At 44.6% G+C, this 22,658-nt stretch overlaps 1 protein-coding gene across 1 annotated transcript in view; it reads left to right on the top strand.

The window, feature by feature from the left end:
• prom1a (prominin 1a) overlaps nucleotides 1–22,658 on the top strand; it is a 119,704-nt gene that overhangs the window by 59,619 nt on the left and 37,427 nt on the right. The window contains exon 5 of the mRNA XM_072434356.1: nucleotides 1–7. This exon is cut by the window's left edge and continues 199 nt beyond it. Within this exon, the coding sequence (XP_072290457.1) occupies nucleotides 1–7 (7 nt within the window). The remainder of the gene's footprint in view (nucleotides 8–22,658) is intronic.

Here is a 22,658-nt window from a genome sequence, read left to right on the forward strand (position 1 = left end):
TTATCACGTGAGTCATGAACATGTCCACGCTGCAGCGACGCCGGAGGGCTCCAGAAAAGTGTGAAAGATTTCCATGGTGGACCTAACATGACGAGCTGTGGGGCTTTTAGTGCAGTTTGGATGTTCTCCTTGTGTCTCCTTCTGTCTCCTTGTGTCTCCTTCTGTCTCCTTGTGTTTCCTTCTTTCTCCTTGTGTCTCCTTGTGTCTCCTTGTGTTTCCTTGTGTCTCCTTGTGTCTCCTTGTGTCTCCTTGTGTCTCCTTCTGTCTCCTTCTGTCTCCTTGTGTTTCCTTCTGTCTCCTTCTGTCCTTCTGCCTCCTTCTGTTTCCTTGTGTCTCCTTGTGTCTCCTTGTGTCTCCTTGTGTCTCCTTGTGTCTCCCTTCTGTCTCCCTTCTGTCTCCTTCTGTCTCGCACATCAACCTTAAACATTTACAATTGGCAAAATCGTCTAGTTACAGAAGCCTTGGTCAGTCTTAGGATCTGAAGGGTCCGCGGGTGCTGAAGGGTCCGCGGGTGCTGAAGGGTCCGCGGGTGCTGAAGGGTCCGCGGGTGCTGAAGGGTCCGCGGGTGCTGAAGGGTCCGCGGGTGCTGAAGGACCCGGGTGCTGAAGGTTCGCGGGTGCTGAAGGGTCCGCGGGTGCTGAAGGGTCCGCGGGTGCTGAAGGTCCGCGGGTGCTGAAGGTCCGCGGGTGCTGAAGGGTCCGCGGGTGCTGAAGGGTCCGCGGGTGCTGAAGGGTCCGCGGGTGCTGAAGGTCCGCGGGTGCTGAAGGTCCGCGGGTGCTGAAGGGTCCGCGGGTGCTGAAGGTCCGCGGGTGCTGAAGGGTCCGCGGGTGCTGAAGGGTCCGCGGGTGCTGAAGGGTCCGCGGGTGCTGAAGGGTCCGCGGGTGCTGAAGGACCCGGGTGCTGAAGGTCCGCGGGTGCTGAAGGGTCCGCGGGTGCTGAAGGGTCCGCGGGTGCTGAAGGGTCCGCGGGTGCTGAAGGACCCGGGTGCTGAAGGTCCGCGGGTGCTGAAGGTCCGCGGGTGCTGAAGGGTCCGCGGGTGCTGAAGGGTCCGCGGGTGCTGAAGGGTCCGCGGGTGCTGAAGGGTCCGCGGGTGCTGAAGGTCCGCGGGTGCTGAAGGGTCCGCGGGTGCTGAAGGGTCCGCGGGTGCTGAAGGGTCCGCGGGTGCTGAAGGGTCCGCGGGTGCTGAAGGGTCCGCGGGTGCTGAAGGGTCCGCGGGTGCTGAAGGACCCGGGTGCTGCACTGCGGTCGCTTAGGACAAGGGATGGGTGGAAGAATGGGTTGAATTGCCTTGATAGGAAATTGTCGTAGTGAACTCACCATCGACATGAGGCTGACCGGAGGCACTGCTCCGTCTGAAGCTGTCACTCAAATTCCACTGTAATCTGAGTTTTGTTTTACAAGAACTGACTTGCGTAGGTTGTGATTTGTACTTTTCAAATTACATTATAGTCAAAAGCTATTTATCTGTAGCCAACAGTTTTTCAGTTAGTCACACTCACATTTAAACATTTAACTCTATAAACCTGTGCTTTCAACGCATCCAAAAAATAATACATATTTGCCATAAAACACATGTTACAGTAATAATAGACACTATATTGATAATGGCTCTTATAGTTTTGGCCTTCTTGTTATAACTGAATATAACTGAAACACTGGTCTCGTTACACTTGAACAACAGTTGATAATCAGCCGTGTCTTACATTTTCCTCTTGCATGCACTGCGCACATGGCCGGGCCGTGTACAAATCCTCTGGTCATCTTCTGAGTCGGAACACATCATCCCCCCGTGCACGCTCAAGCGCTCAGGCTATTTATAACTAAACTCTGCGCTGAATGTGATGCTATGGACGGCTGAGCTGGTCGTGTTTGTCTCTGTGGAATTAGCGCCCATTTTCTGTGTGGATTTGTTCTGATCGAGCTAAAAGTCCCACACATTTGATTCTTTACAGTAGATGAGGGTCGTCAGTGTCTGCGTCATGTACAGCACGATCACGACGTTAAAGGACAAACATTATGCATTATTTGTATTGTTATTGGCCTTCAAACGTGCTAGAGCACCTTTATTTTGGGATCCATTTTGAATGTTCAAAAATTCAAAAAATGTTTGAACAAAAATGTGTTTGTTATAGCCTCAGCAAACGCCAGAGTAACTGAGCTTTAGCTCCATCTACTGGCTGCAGAGGGAATTACACAAGTTGAATATAAACGCTTTAAGCTGGCCTCAGACTTCCTGATGTAGCCACGCCGGTGTAAAGATTGTGTTTAAATGGCTCAAATGTACAGGAGGATGATTAATGAACTTCAAAACAGCCTCATCAGTTACTGAAGGAATTCAGAAAAAACTGTTTTTGACGCTCGGAGGGGAGAGACTTTCTAACCAAGATTCATCTGACTAGCGTGAATGAAGCTAAATGCTAATCCACTACTTTATTACTCACAATAAAGTTGTTACATTAAAAAAAAACATGGATTCTTAGTTTTGGGAAAGAGAATACGCCTCGTTCTAATAATCTAACCACAGCTTTATAATACAAGACTTCTAATGCTCTGGAATGTTCCTCTTGTGTTTCATCAGAGGAGAATGGACGAGTGCACTCTGGGCCAAAAGCTGCTTCTCTACAACTTTATTACATTTGGGCTTTTTCGCTCTTGCCCCCAAAGTCATCTCTCTAAAGTGAACTCTGAGACATTTAAAATACTTTCTATTATTGTCTGGCACCACTTTGGCTTTAGTGGCCACTTTGTCTGATTGGAATATTAACTTTGGTTGAAAAGTTTGTAAATGTCAAAGTTAAAATGCCCCTTTATAGTCAATGTCCCGTCATAGTCAAAAGTGCACTTTGTCCCTGGGGATGTTATTGCTTTGCCTGGAATGTTGTAGAAAAAGGTTCAGTTGTTTCCTCTGGACTCTCATCCAAGAGTCATTCTCTGTCTGCGAATTTAGACCAGGAACTCAGATATTTATCCTATTCTGTGGTAGGCCCTGCCACAGGCCCTGCCACAGGCCCTGCCACAGGCCATGCCACAGGCCCTGCCACAGGCCCTGCCACAGGCCATGCCACAGGCCCTGCCACAGGCCCTGCCACAGGCCATGCCACAGGCCCTGCCACAGGCCATGCCACAGGCCCTGCCACAGGCCCTGCCACAGGCCCTGCCAGAATAGGCAAAGGAGGAATTGGGACTGTCTGTATTCTATATTGATTTTAGATATAGAGATAGATTGATTGATAGACGGATAAAGAGGGATAGTTTTTGGCTCTTTGTCACATTTTTAACTCAGCAATATACTCAACCTTAAGATTGCATCTCTTCAAAACACTAAAGTCACAATTGAATCTAAAGGTTTATATTTTGCCCTCGTCTTGGCTGAATGTCCTTTGTAAGACAGAAGTTGAGGCTCTGGACCGTGCAACACCAAACGCCTGGGAACAGTCACTTTCTCTCTCCACATAAAGGATGTTCTTTAACTTCCCGTCTCTGGAATCCCACATTATTAGAAATTCTCCTGCAATATCCAGGCAGCCGCTCTGTGAGCTTATTAAGTCTCCCCAGAGATGAAGCCATTACAAAGTGTACAAGGAGCGAGGTTTTTCCAAGAGCTGACAAGAGGAGAGCGAGACGGAAAGAGGAGAGAGAGAAGAGCGAGGAGGAGAGAGGGGGAAAGCTGGTAGATTTCTAGTGTGTGAAGTGTAAAAACAGATTAGACCCAGGGCAATTGGTGAGGACAACAAAATGTCACCAGGGAGAGAGAGCGAAAGATTTCACAGAAATGTTTGCGCTGTCTGGGTCTTGTAAGTGGTAAAATGCTCTTACGAGCACGCTCTGAATCAAGGCTACTTCAGGACAAAGTCAGAACAAACTTTAAGATGCAGTACTGCACTGCCCTGGGGCCTTAAGCGTGAAAAAGTATTACATTTAAAATACTGATGGATTTAAAATGGTGAATGAGGAATGAGGCATTACAGCGAGATGACGACTTTAAAACACTACATTCTTACATTGTCTTCCTCCTTCTATGTGTTGTAACTTTGTGATGTTCTTTTGTTAGAACGTTTTCATATTTTATGTTTTATGATTCAATTTCCCTGTTTGCATAAAACTTACGGTATAGTATATTGCATTTCATTTTTATTTAATTGTCTAATCAATTTTAATTTATAATTGTCAGTGTATATTTAACCTGTTTCCATCCACCTATTCCCCCCTGTGCACGATGGTTGGACCCAAATGGCATTGCTTATTAAAAGAGGATCTTACAGCCCACATGCAAGTGTGATGCATCATTAGAAAGCTTAGGCCTTCTAGTTTCTGCAGATGTGCACATGCAATAATGTATGTAATAATATATGACATAAACCAAATATCCTTTTTTTAGTCTCGCCTGAATATTGTCAATTTGTAATGGTCCTGAGCATGACATACTTCATTGTGTGCTTATGCTGTTCACTGTACATGATGTTTATCTTGTTGACAACAACTGTGTAAAGTTTCAGATCTCTAGGAACAGGCATTTCAATTTTAGCTCCTCTATGATCATAAAACATACATTTTGATGTTTTGTAGGCCCCTAATACCTATTATAACTGCTAAAAACAATGTATGTGAAAATGTGTAAATATGAGTTTACCCATGAATTTCCCATAGAGGTGAAAAATAAAATATTTATTTTATTTTTGTATTGGTATAATAAGACATATCTAACAAAATGTGCGTCCAAAAGGCTAATAAATTCAGTAAACGAAAAATCTAGGGTCTTTACAGCCTTACGCACGTGAATAGAGACGATTCTGTGTGTGGGACCCTAAGTCCCACCCCACATTCTAAAGCTATTCTTATTGGCTAGAATGATATGTCAATCAAAGTCTCCTACGTCGCCGTTAGGATTAGCTATGTGGCTAAAAACAAAGACGGAGAAATGCGCTGGACGAAAAGTATGAGCCAGAGAAGAAAACTTTTTTTACTATATCTCGAAATCGGAAAACTTCAGGAAAAATACAATTGGATATTGTTGTTCAATGATTCCTTACGGACAGACTGAGCACAAGGATGTACAGAATTAAAGCCGTTTTGTCCGTCATAAACAGCAAACAGGACATGCGTTTGTAAAAGTTGAGACTTTCTCACAAACTATTGGCAATTCCTTCTTGGGGCAAATTATTCAATGTAAATCAATGACTTATTCATTTAGTTGAGAAAATAACCTTTAAAATGATGTATAACTTGCTGGTATTGACTACGGAAATAAAAGTGATGATGTAAGAGAACTTTTGTAATTTGGAAAATGCTCGCCGGCGCGCAGGTGGATGGGAACAGGTTTAACAAAGAAAATGGGTTATTTAAACTATTCTTTAAAAAGTGTCGGTGTAATCCCTCATTGGTCCAGGCGTGTTCCATTGTAGAAAAAGCTTCAGTTGTTTCATCTGGACTCGGTTAGAAAAAATTAGACGTTTCGACTCTCATCCAAGAGTCATTGTCAATAGGGAATTTAGGTCGAGAACTCAGATATTTATACTATTCTGTGGTAAGTCCAGCCCATTGGGCTGAAGTGGAAAGAGTTTGTTGTTTGTTTCAACCGAAACTTAACCTATTGTATCTACTATTGTATCTACCGAGATGCCTATTCAAACCTTTAATGGGCTATTAGTCTCCCCTTTGTCTTTGTGAGACCCTGGCTCAACCACCCTGAGGACCTGATCAGCATCTAAATGTCCTGGTCCTCTACCTCTCTGGGCTGGACTTACCACAGAATAGTATAAATATCTGAGTTCTCGACCTAAATTCCCTATTGACAATGACTCTTGGATGAGAGTCGAAACGTCTAATTTTTTTAACCAAGTCCAGATGTAACAACTGAAGCTTTTTCTACTATTCTTTAAAAAAAAAAAAAAAAAAAATTGTTATGCAGTTTATGAATAAATCTTGGTTGGAAACGTTTTATTTAATTTTTTCTCACAGCGGTGGCATTGAATTTTACTTAAGTGACTCATTTGGTGTGGTCTAAGTGCAAAAAAGACCCCAAAAACCCAACTAAAGTAGATTTAATGAAGTTAAGTATACGTATTTGATAAACAGGAAAAACAAAGCATCTAACCCAATCTGCTTGATTAATGAGTGTAATAACCAGCACTAGTTTTAGACTTATTAGATCTGTTCTGAGAAGATGGAACACTCTCTCTGGAACACTTTTCTTGGAACTTAAAACCAAGCAGAGATGTAGAGGCTGCACTCGCCATGATGGGGGTTCGGTCTTCATAATTGATAGAAGATCTATTTGTCTCTTGACTTAAAATATTAAACCATTTAAAAACTATTACAACTTTCCTGTGTTTGCAAAATGAAGGACAAAAGCATTCTTCACACTTCCATAATGTGAGTTTTTTTCCATCTTTCCATCAGTGTTTTTGCTTTGTTCGTTCAGTTTCCACAGAAACATATTTACGTATCTGCCCTCTGCTGGCAATAATGGGTATTACCTCACGCATTGTTATTGCATAAAAGCATACGATTAATTACTTTGTTGAAACGGTAACATTAGCATTCTCCGTTAATGGCTAAAGCTTCTGTGCTGCTTTGAGATATTGTAATAATCTATCTTGCTTTATGCATACATGTTAAGGTCATTATATTTTTCATAAAAGCATTGCACATCAAAAAGACGTTGTGCAGGTTATTAAAAAAAGCAGGAGATTGCACTTTCAGCCTCCACAGATCCATAAGATACAGACACAGAGAAGATCTTTTCTTTGTTGAGGAAGACCCCTGCCTATTACCCAGCATGCACTGCAGCAGGACACTTATTAAAGTTTCAGCGTGATGAGCTTAAAGGCTCCATACTAATCCTGTGGGCTCTCGTTTGTGGATATGAAAGCTGCATCACAGTTGTACAGGTTAAACTAGGGCCACTTTACACTGAGGACATTATTTACACTGCTTTATATAATATTATGCCCATAAGTCTTTAATGCCAGCGCAGTTCTGAAACCATGGAAACAATTGGATTCCGCCATTAGAATGTATCTAATTCATTATTAATGTCCCTGCTGTAATTTGGAACAGTATGAAGTTGTTTCTGAAATAGAGCAAAAATACCTACATCAATAAAGACTGAAAGTTTGCATAAAGAGCAACTGTGAATTGAAATCTCAAATATTACTCCAGTTATAATTTTGCACTAATTACAAACGCTGCTGTGTTATGTTTCTAACGGCTTGTACTGCCTTAACCTTTAGTAACTGCCAACTGAACTGTGAGAGCTGAAGGCTCCTAAACATTTATGTCTGTGTCTCCAGTTTAATTTGGACTCAATGGACTATTTTTATAAAGAAATGCAAGCAGAATTTACATAACTGTAGACTCGGCCTTTAGGGGGAATAAGGCTCTGCTTGGTCAGGCCAGTAGCCAATAGCAGTACGTTTAAAGAGCTATTTATAGGTCTGTATATTTATGATAATGTGTTCCTGATTTTAAAGTAACTTTTAAAGTAAATCATCGTCTTATACAGCTGAACATCTCGTCTGAACTCTGAAGCAGTGGCTGGGATACCGGGGGCAGCAGTGGCTGTGTGTGTGAGTAAGTGGTGGTCAGCCCCTCATCTGTCAGTCTGACCCAGGGCAGCTGTGGCCACATTGCTTACCACCAGTGAGTATGGAGTCGATGATTAATGTACAAACTTATAAATCACCTGTGAGCATATGGGATTTGCCAAAATATCTCTTTATCCTGAAGCTAAATCTGGTGATACAGTATCAATATCGTGGGCTGCTGTATCGATATCGTGGGCTGCTGTATCGATATTGTGGGCAGCTGTATCGATATCGTGGGCTGCTGTATCGATATCGTGGGCTGCTGTATCAATATCGTGGGTTGCTGTATCGATATCGTGGGCTGCTGTATCGATATCGTGGGCTGCTGATATGCTGCTGTATCGATATCGTGGGCAGCTGTATCAATATCGTGGTCTGCTGTATCGATATCGTGGGCTGCTGTATCGATATCGTGGGCTGCTGTATCGATATCGTGGGCAGCTGATATGCAGCTGTATCGATATCGTGGGCAGCTGTATCAATATCGTGGTCTGCTGTATCGATATCGTGGGCTGCTGTATCGATATCGTGGGCTGCTGTATCGATATTGTAGGCTGCTGTATCGATATCGTGGGCTGCTGTATCGATATCGTGGGCTGCTGTATCGATATCGTGGGCTGCTGTATCGATATCGTGGGCTGCTGTATCGATATCGTGGGCTGCTGTATCGATATCGTGGGCTGCTGTATCGATATCGTGGGCTGCTGTATCGATATCGTGGGCTGCTGTATCGATATCGTGGTCTGCTGTATCGATATATGGCCACGAGTCATTTTTGGTATAATTTCCCGATTTCTTTAGTGACCGCAGTACCATTTTGTTGCTTGTTTAAAGAAAGGAAACTTGTTCACGCAAATCATTTCACATTTTGACAGTTTTGATGGTTAAAAAGGTTGTATTTCATTTGAGTTTGTGCAGGTCATGCATTGGGTTTAAGAAAATGGTGATGTATTGTTGAATATCATGAACAATACATCGAGTACTTGTATCATGAGCCGTGTATCGCATCAACTCATGAGGGACCCTGTCATTCCCAGCCCTTAAATATATAAGACTATTGCATTATAGACGATGCAAGGACAGAGCAATTAACAGAATAAATGAGGCTAAAACGTGGCCTGGCGGTCCGATGCGGCCCTCGGACCCTCAGACTTGCTTCTCTCCCAAATCATCTTAAACACTACTTTCTTACTGCTAAAGTACATGTTCCTCCACTATAACCTCCCCTGAAACATGGCTTAAGTGTCTTGCCCACAGACACAACAGCATTATCTGTGGTTGTCCCATTATAATGTTGTACTTTCACCTCTGTTTAATCTCTAATCGACTTTCAGCAACAGTTTGAATTCATTTATGGGCCTCGAGAATGCAGATATTTGTAGAATTTGTAGGGATCGTCTCAAAATAAGTTGAAGCTTAAAAGACAATTTTTTTTCCGTCTCTCTCTGGACCTTTTCCAAGCTTTTCCAACTTTTCTGCACCAGCCGCGTTGGCGACGGCGACGCCCGCCCCGTTCCCCCGTACGCACCCGCCGCGCTCCCCCGGACGCACCTGCCGCGCTCCGCCCGCACCCGCTGCCTAATGTTGGCCTAATGATCGTTGCTGATAGTTTCTTAGCATTTCAAAACAATGACTGCCACAACGATGTATTGAAGCTTCAAAGCAACAAAAAGACGAAAAATATTACGTTTTTTCAGCTTCAACCCGTTTTGAGATGATCCCTAAGTCGACGACACGGCAACAACTGGTAAACACAGAATACATGTCACACGGGGCAGAATACACAAAACACAGAAAGTACATTTGATCTCATGCTTTGTTGTCTCGTGTGGGTGGAGCTCTTCTCAGAGTCGATCGTGTTACAGACACTATCACGTGTAATGTCTCAGGAGCTTATTAGTTATTCAGATGAGTCTGGGAAAAGTCTGATAGAATCTTCTTCACTCCTGTTTCTTAGACTCCGGGATTGTATCGATTCCCACTCCAAAGTCTGAAAAAAGCAGTTCATTTCATGCGGCTGAAAGCATTTATTGCTTATTGACTCATTCACATGCGTCTGAAATATGAACTACCTCTTCAACAAACCACTAAAATATCCAAAGTCTCACCTGCGTTAGATGAAATATACACTTTATATCAAAATAAATACAACAAACCGTTACAAAAATCTGACAAATACATGGAGCTCTTTATCTTTACCTGCAATATTCTGTATTTTGTGTTTTGTGACATCAATAATACATTAAACTGAAGCTTTTAAGACGACATGCAACATCCCATCAGCATAATGAGATTAAACAGCCTTATTAATATTCACTTTCAAATCAGAAAACTAGGAACTGGCTTTAATAAATAATCAGCCGTTTACTTGTTTATGTGTGTGTGGAAGACAAATACTCTCCACATACTCTCTACTGCAGACAGATACTCTCCACATACTCTCTACTGCAGACAGATACTCTCCACATACTCTCTACTGCAGACAAATACTCTGCACATACTCTACTGCAGACAAATACTCTCCACATACTCTCTACTGCAGACAAATACTCTCTACTGCAGACAAATACTCTCTACTGCAGACAAATACTCTCCACATACTCTCTACTGCAGACAAATACTCTTTACTGCAGACAAATACTCTCCACATACTCTCTACTGCAGACAAATACTCTCCACATACTCTCTACTGCACATTATAGCGTCTTCTTGTCCTCTGCACTGTTTCGTCACTGTTTGGTCCTGTTTGGTCCTGTTTGGTCACTGCTGCTTTCATGGAGGTTTTTCCTTGAAGATTTACCACATTTTCATTCTAAAATAGATCTTCTCTTCCATCTCAGCTTTAGAGGGTTTTAAGTTACACGAAGCAGGAAGATGCTCTTTACTTGAGGTACAACATGTTTTCTTTTCTCCCAGATGCCCTTCCTTTCACTCCATCACATACTTTTACAAACAAGTCCATGTCATTCCTCGTTGGTCCAGGAGTGATCCATCTTAAAACTCCACATACTATTATTATTATTATTATTATTATTATTAGGGTTGACAATGGGGGAAATGCCCAAACTTGTTTTTTCCTATAAATGCAAACAATCTTAAAACACACATCCAGCCGAGCCTTTAATTATTGCCATATTTCAAAATAGTCAATTAAAATTTCTTTGATGTTAAATAGTGACTGAATAATTATTCTCTTGTTGGATCAGTCCAGTGTTTGGAACAAAACACTGCTTTATATCAGCAAAGCTCCATCTCAAGTGTTTTGTCTAATGCATTTTTAATGAGGGTTTTAGCACGAGCTTCTCTTTGTGCGACTGACGACCTCTGGACCACGACCTCTGGACCACGACCCCTGGACCACGACCTCTGGACCACGACCCCTGGACCACGACCCCTGGACCACGACCTCTGGACCACGACCTCTGGACCACGACCCCTGGACCACGACCCCTGGACCACGACCTCTGGACCACGACCCCTGGACCACGATCTCTGGACCACGACCTCTGGACCACGACCCCTGGACCACGACCTCTGGACCACGACCCCTGGACCACGACCCCTGGACCACGACCCCTGGACCACGACCTCTGGACCACGACCCCTGGACCACGACCTCTGGACCACGACCTCTGGACCACGACCTCTGGACCACGACCCCTGGACCACGACCCCTGGACCACGACCTCTGGACCACGACCCCTGGACCACGACCCCTGGACCACGACCTCTGGACCACGACCCCTGGACCACGATCTCTGGACCACGACCTCTGGACCACGACCCCTGGACCACGACCTCTGGACCACGACCCCTGGACCACGACCCCTGGACCACGACCCCTGGACCACGACCCCTGGACCACGACCTCTGGACCACGACCCCTGGACCACGACCTCTGGACCACGACCTCTGGACCACGACCTCTGGACCACGACCCCTGGACCACGACCCCTGGACCACGACCTCTGGACCACGACCCCTTGACCACGACCCCTGGACCACGACCCCTGGACCACGACCCCTGGACCACGACCCCTGGACCACGACCCCTGGACCACGACCCCTGGACCACGACCCCTGGACCACGACCTCTGGACCACGACCCCTGGACCACGACCCCTGGACCACGACCCCTGGACCACGACCTCTGGACCACGACCCCTGGACCACGACCTCTGGACCACGACCCCTGGACCACGACCCCTGGACCACGACCCCTGGACCACGACCTCTGGACCACGACCTCTGGACCACGACCCCTGGACCACGACCCCTGGACCACGACCCCTGGACCACGACCCCTGGACCACGACCTCTGGACCACGACCCCTGGACCACGACCCCTGGACCACGACCCCTGGACCACGACCCCTGGACCACGACCCCTGGACCACGACCTCTGGACCACGACCTCTGGACCACGACCCCTGGACCACGACCCCTGGACCACGACCCCTGGACCACGACCCCTGGACCACGACCTCTGGACCACGACCTCTGGACCACGACCCCTGGACCACGACCTCTGGACCACGACCCCTGGACCACGAGCCCTGGACCATGACCAGGGGTGTTTCATCAGAGTAAACATTACCACAGCATGTGTTGTGTTTTGTTTAGATTGTTCCTTTTGTCAAAATGAGTATTCATGCTCACAACTTAATACTTGATACTTAATACAACTTTGTAATAAACATTCCTTAAATCTAACATTATTCTGGGCAATAATGAAACGGAACACAAATCCATCAGTAATAAGTGAAGGGAAGAAGGCAAAGCAGCAAGATATTGATAGTTATTACTCATTTGTAAGTGTAATGACCATAAAACCTCTGCTTATGTTGTCTACAAACAACACAACTATACTTCTTATTTTCTGCCTCATTAAAATGAATGGTTTAGACTCTAGATTTCTTTGTTAATTTCCTTTCAGGCTTTTCATGATATATCTACGGACAAGATTATTAGCCTTGAGCTACAGGCGCAGATGCTGATGAATTATTTACTGTTTTTGTGCTGTAGCAAAGGCGTTACGGTGCCCGCTGGGTTAGAGTGTTTACATTAGTACCACGCTGCGTGCGCATCACTCTGGAAGGGTCTATATGACAGTCGGCCTGTACCATTATTGTCACACTGTTTCTCTGCTCGTACTCTCCGTTCTGCTTGGGTATAATGGGCTGCAGTATCTGGTGAAGGCGCCCGTCCTGACCTCGCCCGTCCCAACGCTCTGAATACAGCCCATTGTGGGACACTGTGAGCACCAGACCGTGGAGCCCTCCCCGGCAGGCCGCCCTACCCCCAGACGTGGCCTACATTCTGGCTCTCTGCACTGGCCGCGAGCCGCTCTTCAGCTGCTGCTCAGCCCGCGGGAGGAATCCATGTGTCATTTCACTGCCTTCCAACAGGAATTATGGCGCTTTTTGAAGTTACTAGAGCAAAACTTGTGTCTTGAATTGTCCCCCAGTAATAAAACTGTGTCATGAAGCGGCCGTAAGGAGGGAAGAGCCTGGAGTGTGCGCTGAGCGGGGCTAACAAGGGGATAAAAGAAGTGTTTTCATGCACGACGACGGCCTTAAAGGACACATATTATGCCAAATTGTTACTTTTTCTAGGTTTTAACCGTGTCATTGTTGTTCCCTCATCAAAAACATACATTGAGCTGTATTCAACCTGATTCATTGTGGTTTTATTCATCCTGTTTACGAGGTTGTCTCAAAATGACTCCGTTTGAATTTCTCTTGTTGTTGATCACAGTTTAAAAATGATGATTTCTCCTGCGCAGTTTTTGAAGACCAAGTGGAAATTGTGTTCCAGACGAATGCTCGGCTCTGTCAGGGTTTGGCCAGTGGTTTTGTTCATTTGTTTTTCCATCGTTCATTCGCACTATTGACCTTTTATCGGTGTGTTTTCCAAATGTAGACCTCAAGAATGCGTCATATATACATATATATACATACGTCCTCTTTAAAATCGATTTCCTACAAGACGTTACATAAAGCGATAGATTCAACAAAGATGATACATTTTCTACACTATTTGTGACTTGAATCACTCGTAACTCGTGTGGAAGCGTTAAAACACAGTCACAATGACACTGACACAATTCGACGTTACACATTTATATCTGATTTATTATAATGACTGAAGTTCTAACTTTGCAGAAAAACATCTTGAATCATCATTTTAGCATCAAGAGACGACACATTCCCTCATGAATTACACACGATTAAGAGTTTTTACACATCTTTCATAATGTGTTTCATTGTGGCCGTTTCACGCTCTCGTCTAACGATCTGATTTAATTTCTTACACATACATTATTATACATAATATATGTAAGACTTTGTGCTGTTCAGTCATGTCTTCTTGTTCTATCGACTTTGTTTGACTTGAAGGCTAAAAACATTTAACTCGTGTTTGTTTCTTGAGACGTTGCAATCAACTTTTTTTACTTGAAATCAATTTACGGTTTAAATTGAGCAAAGACTCCAAGAAGAACAAAAGTGACGTTTGAATGAGTTTAATCTAAACATTACTGGCAGTTACTACAAAACTATGACTTAATGTACACATGGTCTTAAAGTCACAGTCATTAGCAAATGAAATGTCTCTATAGTTTATAACGCTTTATAATGTTTACTGTGTTATACTATTGACATTAGATGGAATTGTACAAACAAGATTTACATTTAAAACCTACACAATTCTGTTTTTTGAAAGAATTAATCAAACAGAAAATATTCCGTTGTAGAATCTCCTCATACGACCTACTGTATACTATACATTTCTATACATTACTATACATTTCTATACATTACTATACATTTCTATACATTACTATACATTACTATACCGTTCTATACATTACTATACATTACTGTACATTACTATACCTTTCTATACATTACTATACATTACTGTACATTACTATACTTTTCTATACATTACTATACATTTCTATGCATTATATATAATACATTTCTATTCATTAATATGCATTACTATAAATCACTATACCTTTCTATACATTACTATACATTTCTATACATTACTATAATTTCTATACATTACTATACCTTTCAATACATTGCTATAAATTACTATACATTTCTATACATTACTATACCTTTCAATACATTACTATACATTGATATACATTTCTATACATTAATATACATTACTATAAATCACTATACCTTTCTATACATTACTATACATTACTATACCTTACTATACATTACTATACCTTTCTATACATTACTATACATTACTATAATTTCTATACATTACTGTACATTACTATACCTTACTATACATTACTATACCTTTCTATGCATTACTATAAATTACTGTACATTACTATACATTACTATACATTTCTATACATTACTATACCTTTCAATACATTACTATACATTGATATACATTTCTATACATTACTATACATTACTATACATTACTATACATTTCTATACATTACTATACCTTTCAATACATTACTATACATTGATATACATTTCTATACATTAATATACATTACTATACATTACTGTACATTTCTATACATTTCTATACATTACTTTACATTTGGGATTTTAAAGGAACTTTATGATTTATGACGTATTCAAACCAAACCGCTTTTACTGAGAACAATTGATTATTTCTTGATTCCAGAAACAGATGAAAGTCATTTATTTATTTTGTAGATGATAAAAAGATAAAAAACACGAGACGCCACATTCTTTACCTTCCACGTCTTATAGACTCTTTATATTCCATACTGTGCCAATCCGCTTATACAAATCTCCCTGGCTCAGTAAATATATTTCTGTCACATTTGCTTTAAAAGGCAATAAATAAAGGTGAAGTGAAGGTGCTGCGCGGGGGAAGAAGCCGCGGCTGCGCGGGGAAGGAAGCCGCGGCTGCGCGGGGGAGGAAGCCGCTGCAGCCGTTCTGCGCTTCACTGAAGACGCTTCTTATGCTGCCGGAGAATAAGAGATATTCAAGGGATTATAACTAACTAGAGGTGAAATTTAGATCATATTGTGAATATTGTTTTGAAAAAAGGCACGGATTTAAATATTGAATATGTGGTTTGTAGTTGAAATTCTACAAAAACGGCTGAAAAATAAACAGGAAAAAACATCACGTTGTAAACTTTCAATTGAAGATATAAAGTGATATTTAGGCCCGAGCGCCACAAGCTGGCGAGAGGCCTATTAATCTCGTAAGGCCGTGCGAAGCACGGCTGCGAAAGTGCGCACGTAGTGCGCACGAAATCGAGCGCGAAGCGCTCGCCCACTTCCAAACACTCACTAACGCACTCCTTCACTCATGCACGCCCCGTGCATACTAATTAGTAGTAGGAAAATGGAACATTACCGTTGTAAACGGGCGAAGCCCGTGCAAAAGTGCGCACTAAACGAGCGCTTTACATTGAGATGACGACCGCGAAGCGGTCGTCACCCCCATATAAAGCACTCACGAATACGTTCCCCATCTCTTGCATGTTCCGTGCATATAAGCATGTAATGCAAAAAATGAACATTATTACTGTATAGAGGGCCAAAAACACAAAGTGGGCGGAGCCCACTCAAAATTAACGAAAGTACCCGTCAGTGACCAGGGACCCACACCATGAGGTAGGAAAGCGCGAGCTTTCCGAAAATGTATAGTTTATGATATTTGAAAAATGGGAAACATTGTTTTCGCATCGGAATATTATTAGGCCCGAGCCCCAGCAGGGCGGAGGGCCTATTGCTCCCGCAACTGTCCGACCAAACATGCGGGCGCAGCCCGCATGTTTGGTACCCCGTCGCCCCTGGCAGTACAGTGAACTAGCCCATGCCGAAGGCATGGATCATGCATACTTACTCCTGCTATGACAGAAATATTCTTCAGCGCTTTGAGCTCTAATTTGACCCCCTGAACATGCTCAAAAACTCACCAAACTTTGCCCAAAATTCAGAATCGGCGAAAAATTTTATTTTTTCTGGGCCATTTTTTTCCCCGTTAAATATGGCGCGACAGCGCCACCGACAAAAGTCAAACTACATTGCGCCTATGGGAGACGCCCCGAGGTCAACTTTGGCGTAAAGCTACGAAATTCGGGACACGCATTCCTCTCGTGAGGACAAAAAAAAAATATTATCTTGGCCACGCCCCCAGACTTACCCTATGGCCGCCATCTTCCTTTGAAAATGAAAACACGCTGTGTTAGCCATTTTGTTCACGTCAAACTTTGACAAACTCCTCCTAGGGCGTTTTGCCCACCGACTTCAAAATTGGCGTACGTCCTCTGGACAAGTGGGGCATCTAAAGTTATCCAATTTTTTGAGATACCTTTTACGGTCTGTGTGCGGCGCAGCCGCAAAGTTGGACAACTTATTTTGGAATATTGCAGATCTAAAAATTGCTCCCATTTGATCAAAACAAGTCCGATTAGGACCAAATTTGAATCAGTTGTTCAACTTTCAAGTTTGGACCAGTTTAGGATGACAAAATTGAAATGGGCGCGATAGCGCCCCCTACAGAGTTGCCTTTGAGTGAACATTGATGGACAAAAACTGGTTTTACACAAATGTTCTAAACTTTGCCCAAAATTCTATTTTGGGGTCCCGAGCAAAACGCCAATCAAACTTATGCCTTAATTTTTACGGCGTAGCCGTAGCCATGACGGAAACCTCCCATGTTATCCCTATGGGAAAATTGCTAAATCTCTCGAATATCCACATTTTTCTGTTTCACACTTTAACGAACTCCTCCTAGGGCGTTTAGCCCACCGACCTCAAAATCGGTGTACGTCCCCTAGACAAGTGGGGCATCTAAAGTTATCCAAATTTTAAGGATAACTTTTACGGTCTCTGTGCGACGGAGCCGCAAACTTTTCCCTGAATTCTGACTATTTGGCCTTCAGAGTGGCCTATAAACAATAGAGTTTTTCCAAATGACATTATATTTTGCACAAAATTCTAATTTGCCATCCTGATCATACAAGTATGAGAGCCAAAGTCATATTTTGTACGGCGTAATCGTAACAATGACAGAAACATCCCATGATATCCTTATGGGAAAATCGCGAAATTGCTCAAATCACCACATTTTTACGCTTCAAACTTTAACAAACTCCTCCTAGGGCGATTGCCCGATCAAACTCATATTTGAAGAATATCATCTACACAAGCGGGGCATCAAAAGTTATCCATATTTTGATTCTAAGTGCTACGGTCTCTGTGTGGCGGACCCGCAAATATATGTCAGAAATGGGAAAACAGCGAAATCGCTAAAATCACCACATTTTTACGCTTCACACTTTAAAGAACTCCTCCTAGGCCGATTGCCCGATCAAGTTCATATTTGGGGAAAATCATCTACACAAACGGGGCATCAAAAATTAGTCATATTTTGATATTAAGTGGTACGGTCTCTGTGCCGTGGAGCTGCAAATATACTGTCACAAATGGGAAAACGCCAAATCTTTGAAATGTTCACATTTACGCTTCACACTTTAACAAACTCCTCCGTGGGCAATAGCTCGATCAAGCTTTACTTTGGGAAATATCATCTACGCAAGCGCGGCATCAAAAGTTATCCATATTTATATTCTAAGTGCTACGGTCTCTGTGCGGCGGCGCAGCAAATTTGACTGACACTTGTGTTCATTTGCACTGGATTGGCCATGTCCAATGTGTCGCCGTCTGTCAAGTTCTTTTTTAATTCAACACAATAAGGGCGCCATCTTTATCAAGTCGAAAGCGCAGAGTCGGAAGGCCGGCGGCCCGCGAGGGCCGTTGGATGCCGCTTGCGGCTTTAATTCTTTCTTCTTTCTTTCTTCTCGGGACCAACCCCCCTATTTTTCACCCAGTGAACATTGACGAAAAGTCACAAAAATTTGCACACCTCTAAAAATCGTGCCTCTCTACATTCTGGCTATTTCCCTTTTCTAAAATAAAAAAATGGCGCGTCAGCGCCCCCAAATGTACCAAAAATGCATTGAGAGATGGGAAATGACCCAAAAAAAATCTGATCGTAGAATCATGAAATTTGGCGCAGAGGTAGATGGTGACAAGAGAAGTAAAAAATATTATTACGGCAACGCCGTCCGCCCAACCAAATGTCGGCCATATTGCTTCAAAAATGGCTAAACATGACTTCGGAGTTTTTCCAAACGTCGTACTTTTACGAACTCCTCCCAGGGCGTTGGCCCTAAAAAGCTGAAATTTGGTGAAAATGCTACTGAGGAGTGGGACATCAAAAGTTATCCAAATTACATTGATACCTCTCACGGTCTCTGTGCGGCGAAGCCGCAAACTGTAGCAAGAATTTCAGAAAACTCCCAAATTTAACATTTCTGCCGTTTGCGCAGATAAAGTCCGAATTGCGTCAAATTAGAATCAGTTGTTAAACTCTTTGCCCTAAACCTACTTGAAGTGAAATAAATTAATTTGGAGCCACAGCGCCCCCTACAGATTTTATAAGGAGGTTAAATATTTAGTTTTGCGAAATTATATGAAATTTGACACACAACTCAATTTTGGCCCCATCAAAAAAGTCAATGAGACCCATGTCATAATTGTTATGGCGTTGCCGTAACGATGACCGAAATAAAACATGTTTACACTTTAGACTTTCACGAACTCCTCTTAGGGCGTTAGACATATTAACCTGAAATTTGGTGAGACTCATCTTCAGGACCATCAAAAGTTATCCACATTTTTATTCAAAGAGTCACGGTGTCTGTGCGGCAAAGCCGCACATTTTGCCAAGAATTCAAAATAAAATTGCTTTTTGATGGTAAAACAAAGGGGAGAAGATGTGACAGCGTCACAGATTCAGCAGTAGGCGTAATAAAAGGACAATTGGGGCGCGTTAGCGCCCCCTCCTCTTGCGGCGTGGCGGCGGCGTAGCGAGGGCCGATCATTGCCACTTGCGGCTATATTTCTTTTTTACTTTTGTGATTCATTTTACAGATGTTTCATATTTGTTTGATAATTAAACCTCTAGTAACACGTTTAAAGCAGTGGCGGTCAGGGCAATCAAGGCAAGCAGTGATTGGCCAATAAAATCCAAAATTACCGTGTGTCACAACTATATTTAAATTGTTCTGAAATATATTCAAATAAGCCTGTTTTCCTCTCACTTCAGCTGCTGAAGCTTGGCTGAAGTCACAGTGTCTTTTAGTGGCCTCTACAGGCCGCTGTGCAGTACTGCGCAGGAAGCTTGGCTCTTCTTCTCTCACAGCTGCTCAGTCTGTGGCCGTGTTCAGAGGCTCGTTCAGGCTCCGCCCTCTAACATGAGCTTTCAGGTCGTCTTGCAAACGCCTCAGGCCCAAAGTAGCTGCTGTTTCCCTCTGATGCTCTGGACTTAATGAATACTGCAGTACAACGTGTATAATGTACTTCTGAAGTCTCTTTACCCAGTGACTCTCCTCCTCATCACTGAGCTTCACCTCCTCCTCATCACTGAGCTTCACCTTCACCTCCTCCTCCTCACTGAGCTTCACCTTCACCTCCTCCTCATCACTGAGCTTCACCTTCACCTCCTCCTCCCCACTGAGCTTCACCTCCTCCTCATCACTGAGCTTCACCTTCACCTCCTCCTCACTGAGCTTCACCTCATCACTGAGCTTCACCTCCTCCTCCTCACTGAGCTTCACCTTCACCTCCTCCTCCTCCTCACTGAGCTTCACCTCCTCCTCATCACTGAGCTTCACCTCCTCCTCATCACTGAGCTTCACCTCCTCCTCCTCACTGAGCTTCACCTTCACCTCCTCCTCCTCACTGAGCTTCACCTCCTCATCACTGAGCTTCACCTTCACCTCCTCCTCCTCACTGAGCTTCACCTCCTCATCATCACTGAGCTTCACCTTCACCTCCTCCTCCTCACTGAGCTTCACCTCCTCCTCATCACTGAGCTTCACCTTCACCTCCTCCTCCTCACTGAGCTTCACCTTCACCTCCTCCTCACTGAGCTTCACCTCCTCATCACTGAGCTTCACCTTCACCTCCTCCTCATCACTGAGCTTCACCTTCACCTCCTCCTCCTCACTGAGCTTCACCACCTCCTCATCACTTAGCTTCACCTTCACCTCCTCCTCCTCACTGAGCTTCACCTCCTCCTCACTGAGCTTCACCTTCACCTCCTCACTGAGCTTCACCTCCTCCTCCTCCTCCTCACTGAGCTTCACCTCCTCCTCACTGAGCTTCACCTCCTCCTCCTCACTGAGCTTCACCTCCTCCTCATCACTGAGCTTCACCTTCACCTCCTCCTCCTCACTGAGCTTCACCTCCTCCTCACTGAGCTTCACCTCCTCCTCCTCACTGAGCTTCACCTCCTCCTCATCACTGAGCTTCACCTTCACCTCCTCCTCCTCACTGAGCTTCACCTCCTCATCACTGAGCTTCACCTCCTCCTCCTCCTCACTGAGCTTCACCTCCTCCTCATCACTGAGCTTCACCTTCACCTCCTCCTCCTCACTGAGCTTCACCTCCTCATCACTGAGCTTCACCTCCTCCTCCTCCTCCTCACTGAGCTTCACCTTCACCTCCTCCTCCTCACTGAGCTTCACCTCCTCATCACTGAGCTTCACCTCCTCCTCCTCCTCACTGAGCTTCACCTCCTCATCACTGAGCTTCACCTCCTCCTCACTGAGCTTCACCTCCTCATCACTGAGCTTCACCTCCTCCTCCTCCTCACTGAGCTTCACCTCCTCATCACTGAGCTTCACCTCCTCCTCACTGAGCTTCACCTCCTCCTCACTGAGCTTCACCTTCACCTCCTCCTCCTCACTGAGCTTCACCTCCTCATCACTGAGCTTCACCTCCTCCTCCTCCTCACTGAGCTTCACCTCCTCATCACTGAGCTTCACCTCCTCCTCCTCACTGAGCTTCACCTCCTCCTCACTGAGCTTCACCTCCTCCTCCTCACTGACCTTCACCTCCTCCTCATCACTGAGCTTCACCTTCACCTCCTCCTCCTCACTGAGCTTCACCTCCTCCTCACTGAGCTTCACCTCCTCCTCCTCACTGAGCTTCACCTCCTCCTCATCACTGAGCTTCACCTCCTCATCACTGAGCTTCACCTCCTCCTCCTCCTCACTGAGCTTCACCTCCTCCTCATCACTGAGCTTCACCTTCACCTCCTCCTCCTCACTGAGCTTCACCTCCTCATCACTGAGCTTCACCTCCTCCTCCTCCTCCTCACTGAGCTTCACCTTCACCTCCTCCTCCTCACTGAGCTTCACCTCCTCATCACTGAGCTTCACCTCCTCCTCCTCCTCCTCCTCCTCACTGAGCTTCACCTTCACCTCCTCCTCCTCACTGAGCTTCACCTCCTCATCACTGAGCTTCACCTCATCCTCCTCCTCACTGAGCTTCACCTCCTCATCACTGAGCTTCACCTCCTCCTCACTGAGCTTCACCTCCTCATCACTGAGCTTCACCTCCTCCTCCTCCTCACTGAGCTTCACCTCCTCATCACTGAGCTTCACCTCCTCATCACTGAGCTTCACCTCCTCCTCACTGAGCTTCACCTTCACCTCCTCCTCCTCACTGAGCTTCACCTTCACCTCCTCCTCACTGAGCTTCACCTCCTCATCACTGAGCTTCACCTCCTCCTCCTCCTCACTGAGCTTCACCTCCTCCTCATCACTGAGCTTCACCTCCTCCTCACTGAGCTTCACCTCCTCCTCCTCACTGACCTTCACCTCCTCCTCATCACTGAGCTTCACCTTCACCTCCTCCTCCTCACTGAGCTTCACCTCCTCATCACTGAGCTTCACCTTCACCTCCTCCTCCTCACTGAGCTTCACCTCCTCCTCACTGAGCTTCACCTTCACCTCCTCCTCACTGAGCTTCACCTCCTCCTCCTCCTCCTCCTCACTGAGCTTCACCTCCTCCTCACTGAGCTTCACCTCCTCCTCCTCACTGAGCTTCACCTCCTCCTCCTCACTGAGCTTCACCTCCTCCTCCTCACTGAGCTTCACCTTCACCTCCTCCTCCTCACTGAGCTTCACCTCCTCCTCCTCACTGAGCTTCACCTCCTCCTCCTCACTGAGCTTCACCTCCTCAC

This window comes from Eucyclogobius newberryi, unplaced genomic scaffold, assembly GCF_026437365.1.
Source record: "Eucyclogobius newberryi isolate DKJ021-1_F unplaced genomic scaffold, fEucNew1.0.hap1 SCAF_11, whole genome shotgun sequence".
NCBI classification, from domain to species: Eukaryota; Metazoa; Chordata; class Actinopteri; order Gobiiformes; family Gobiidae; genus Eucyclogobius; species Eucyclogobius newberryi.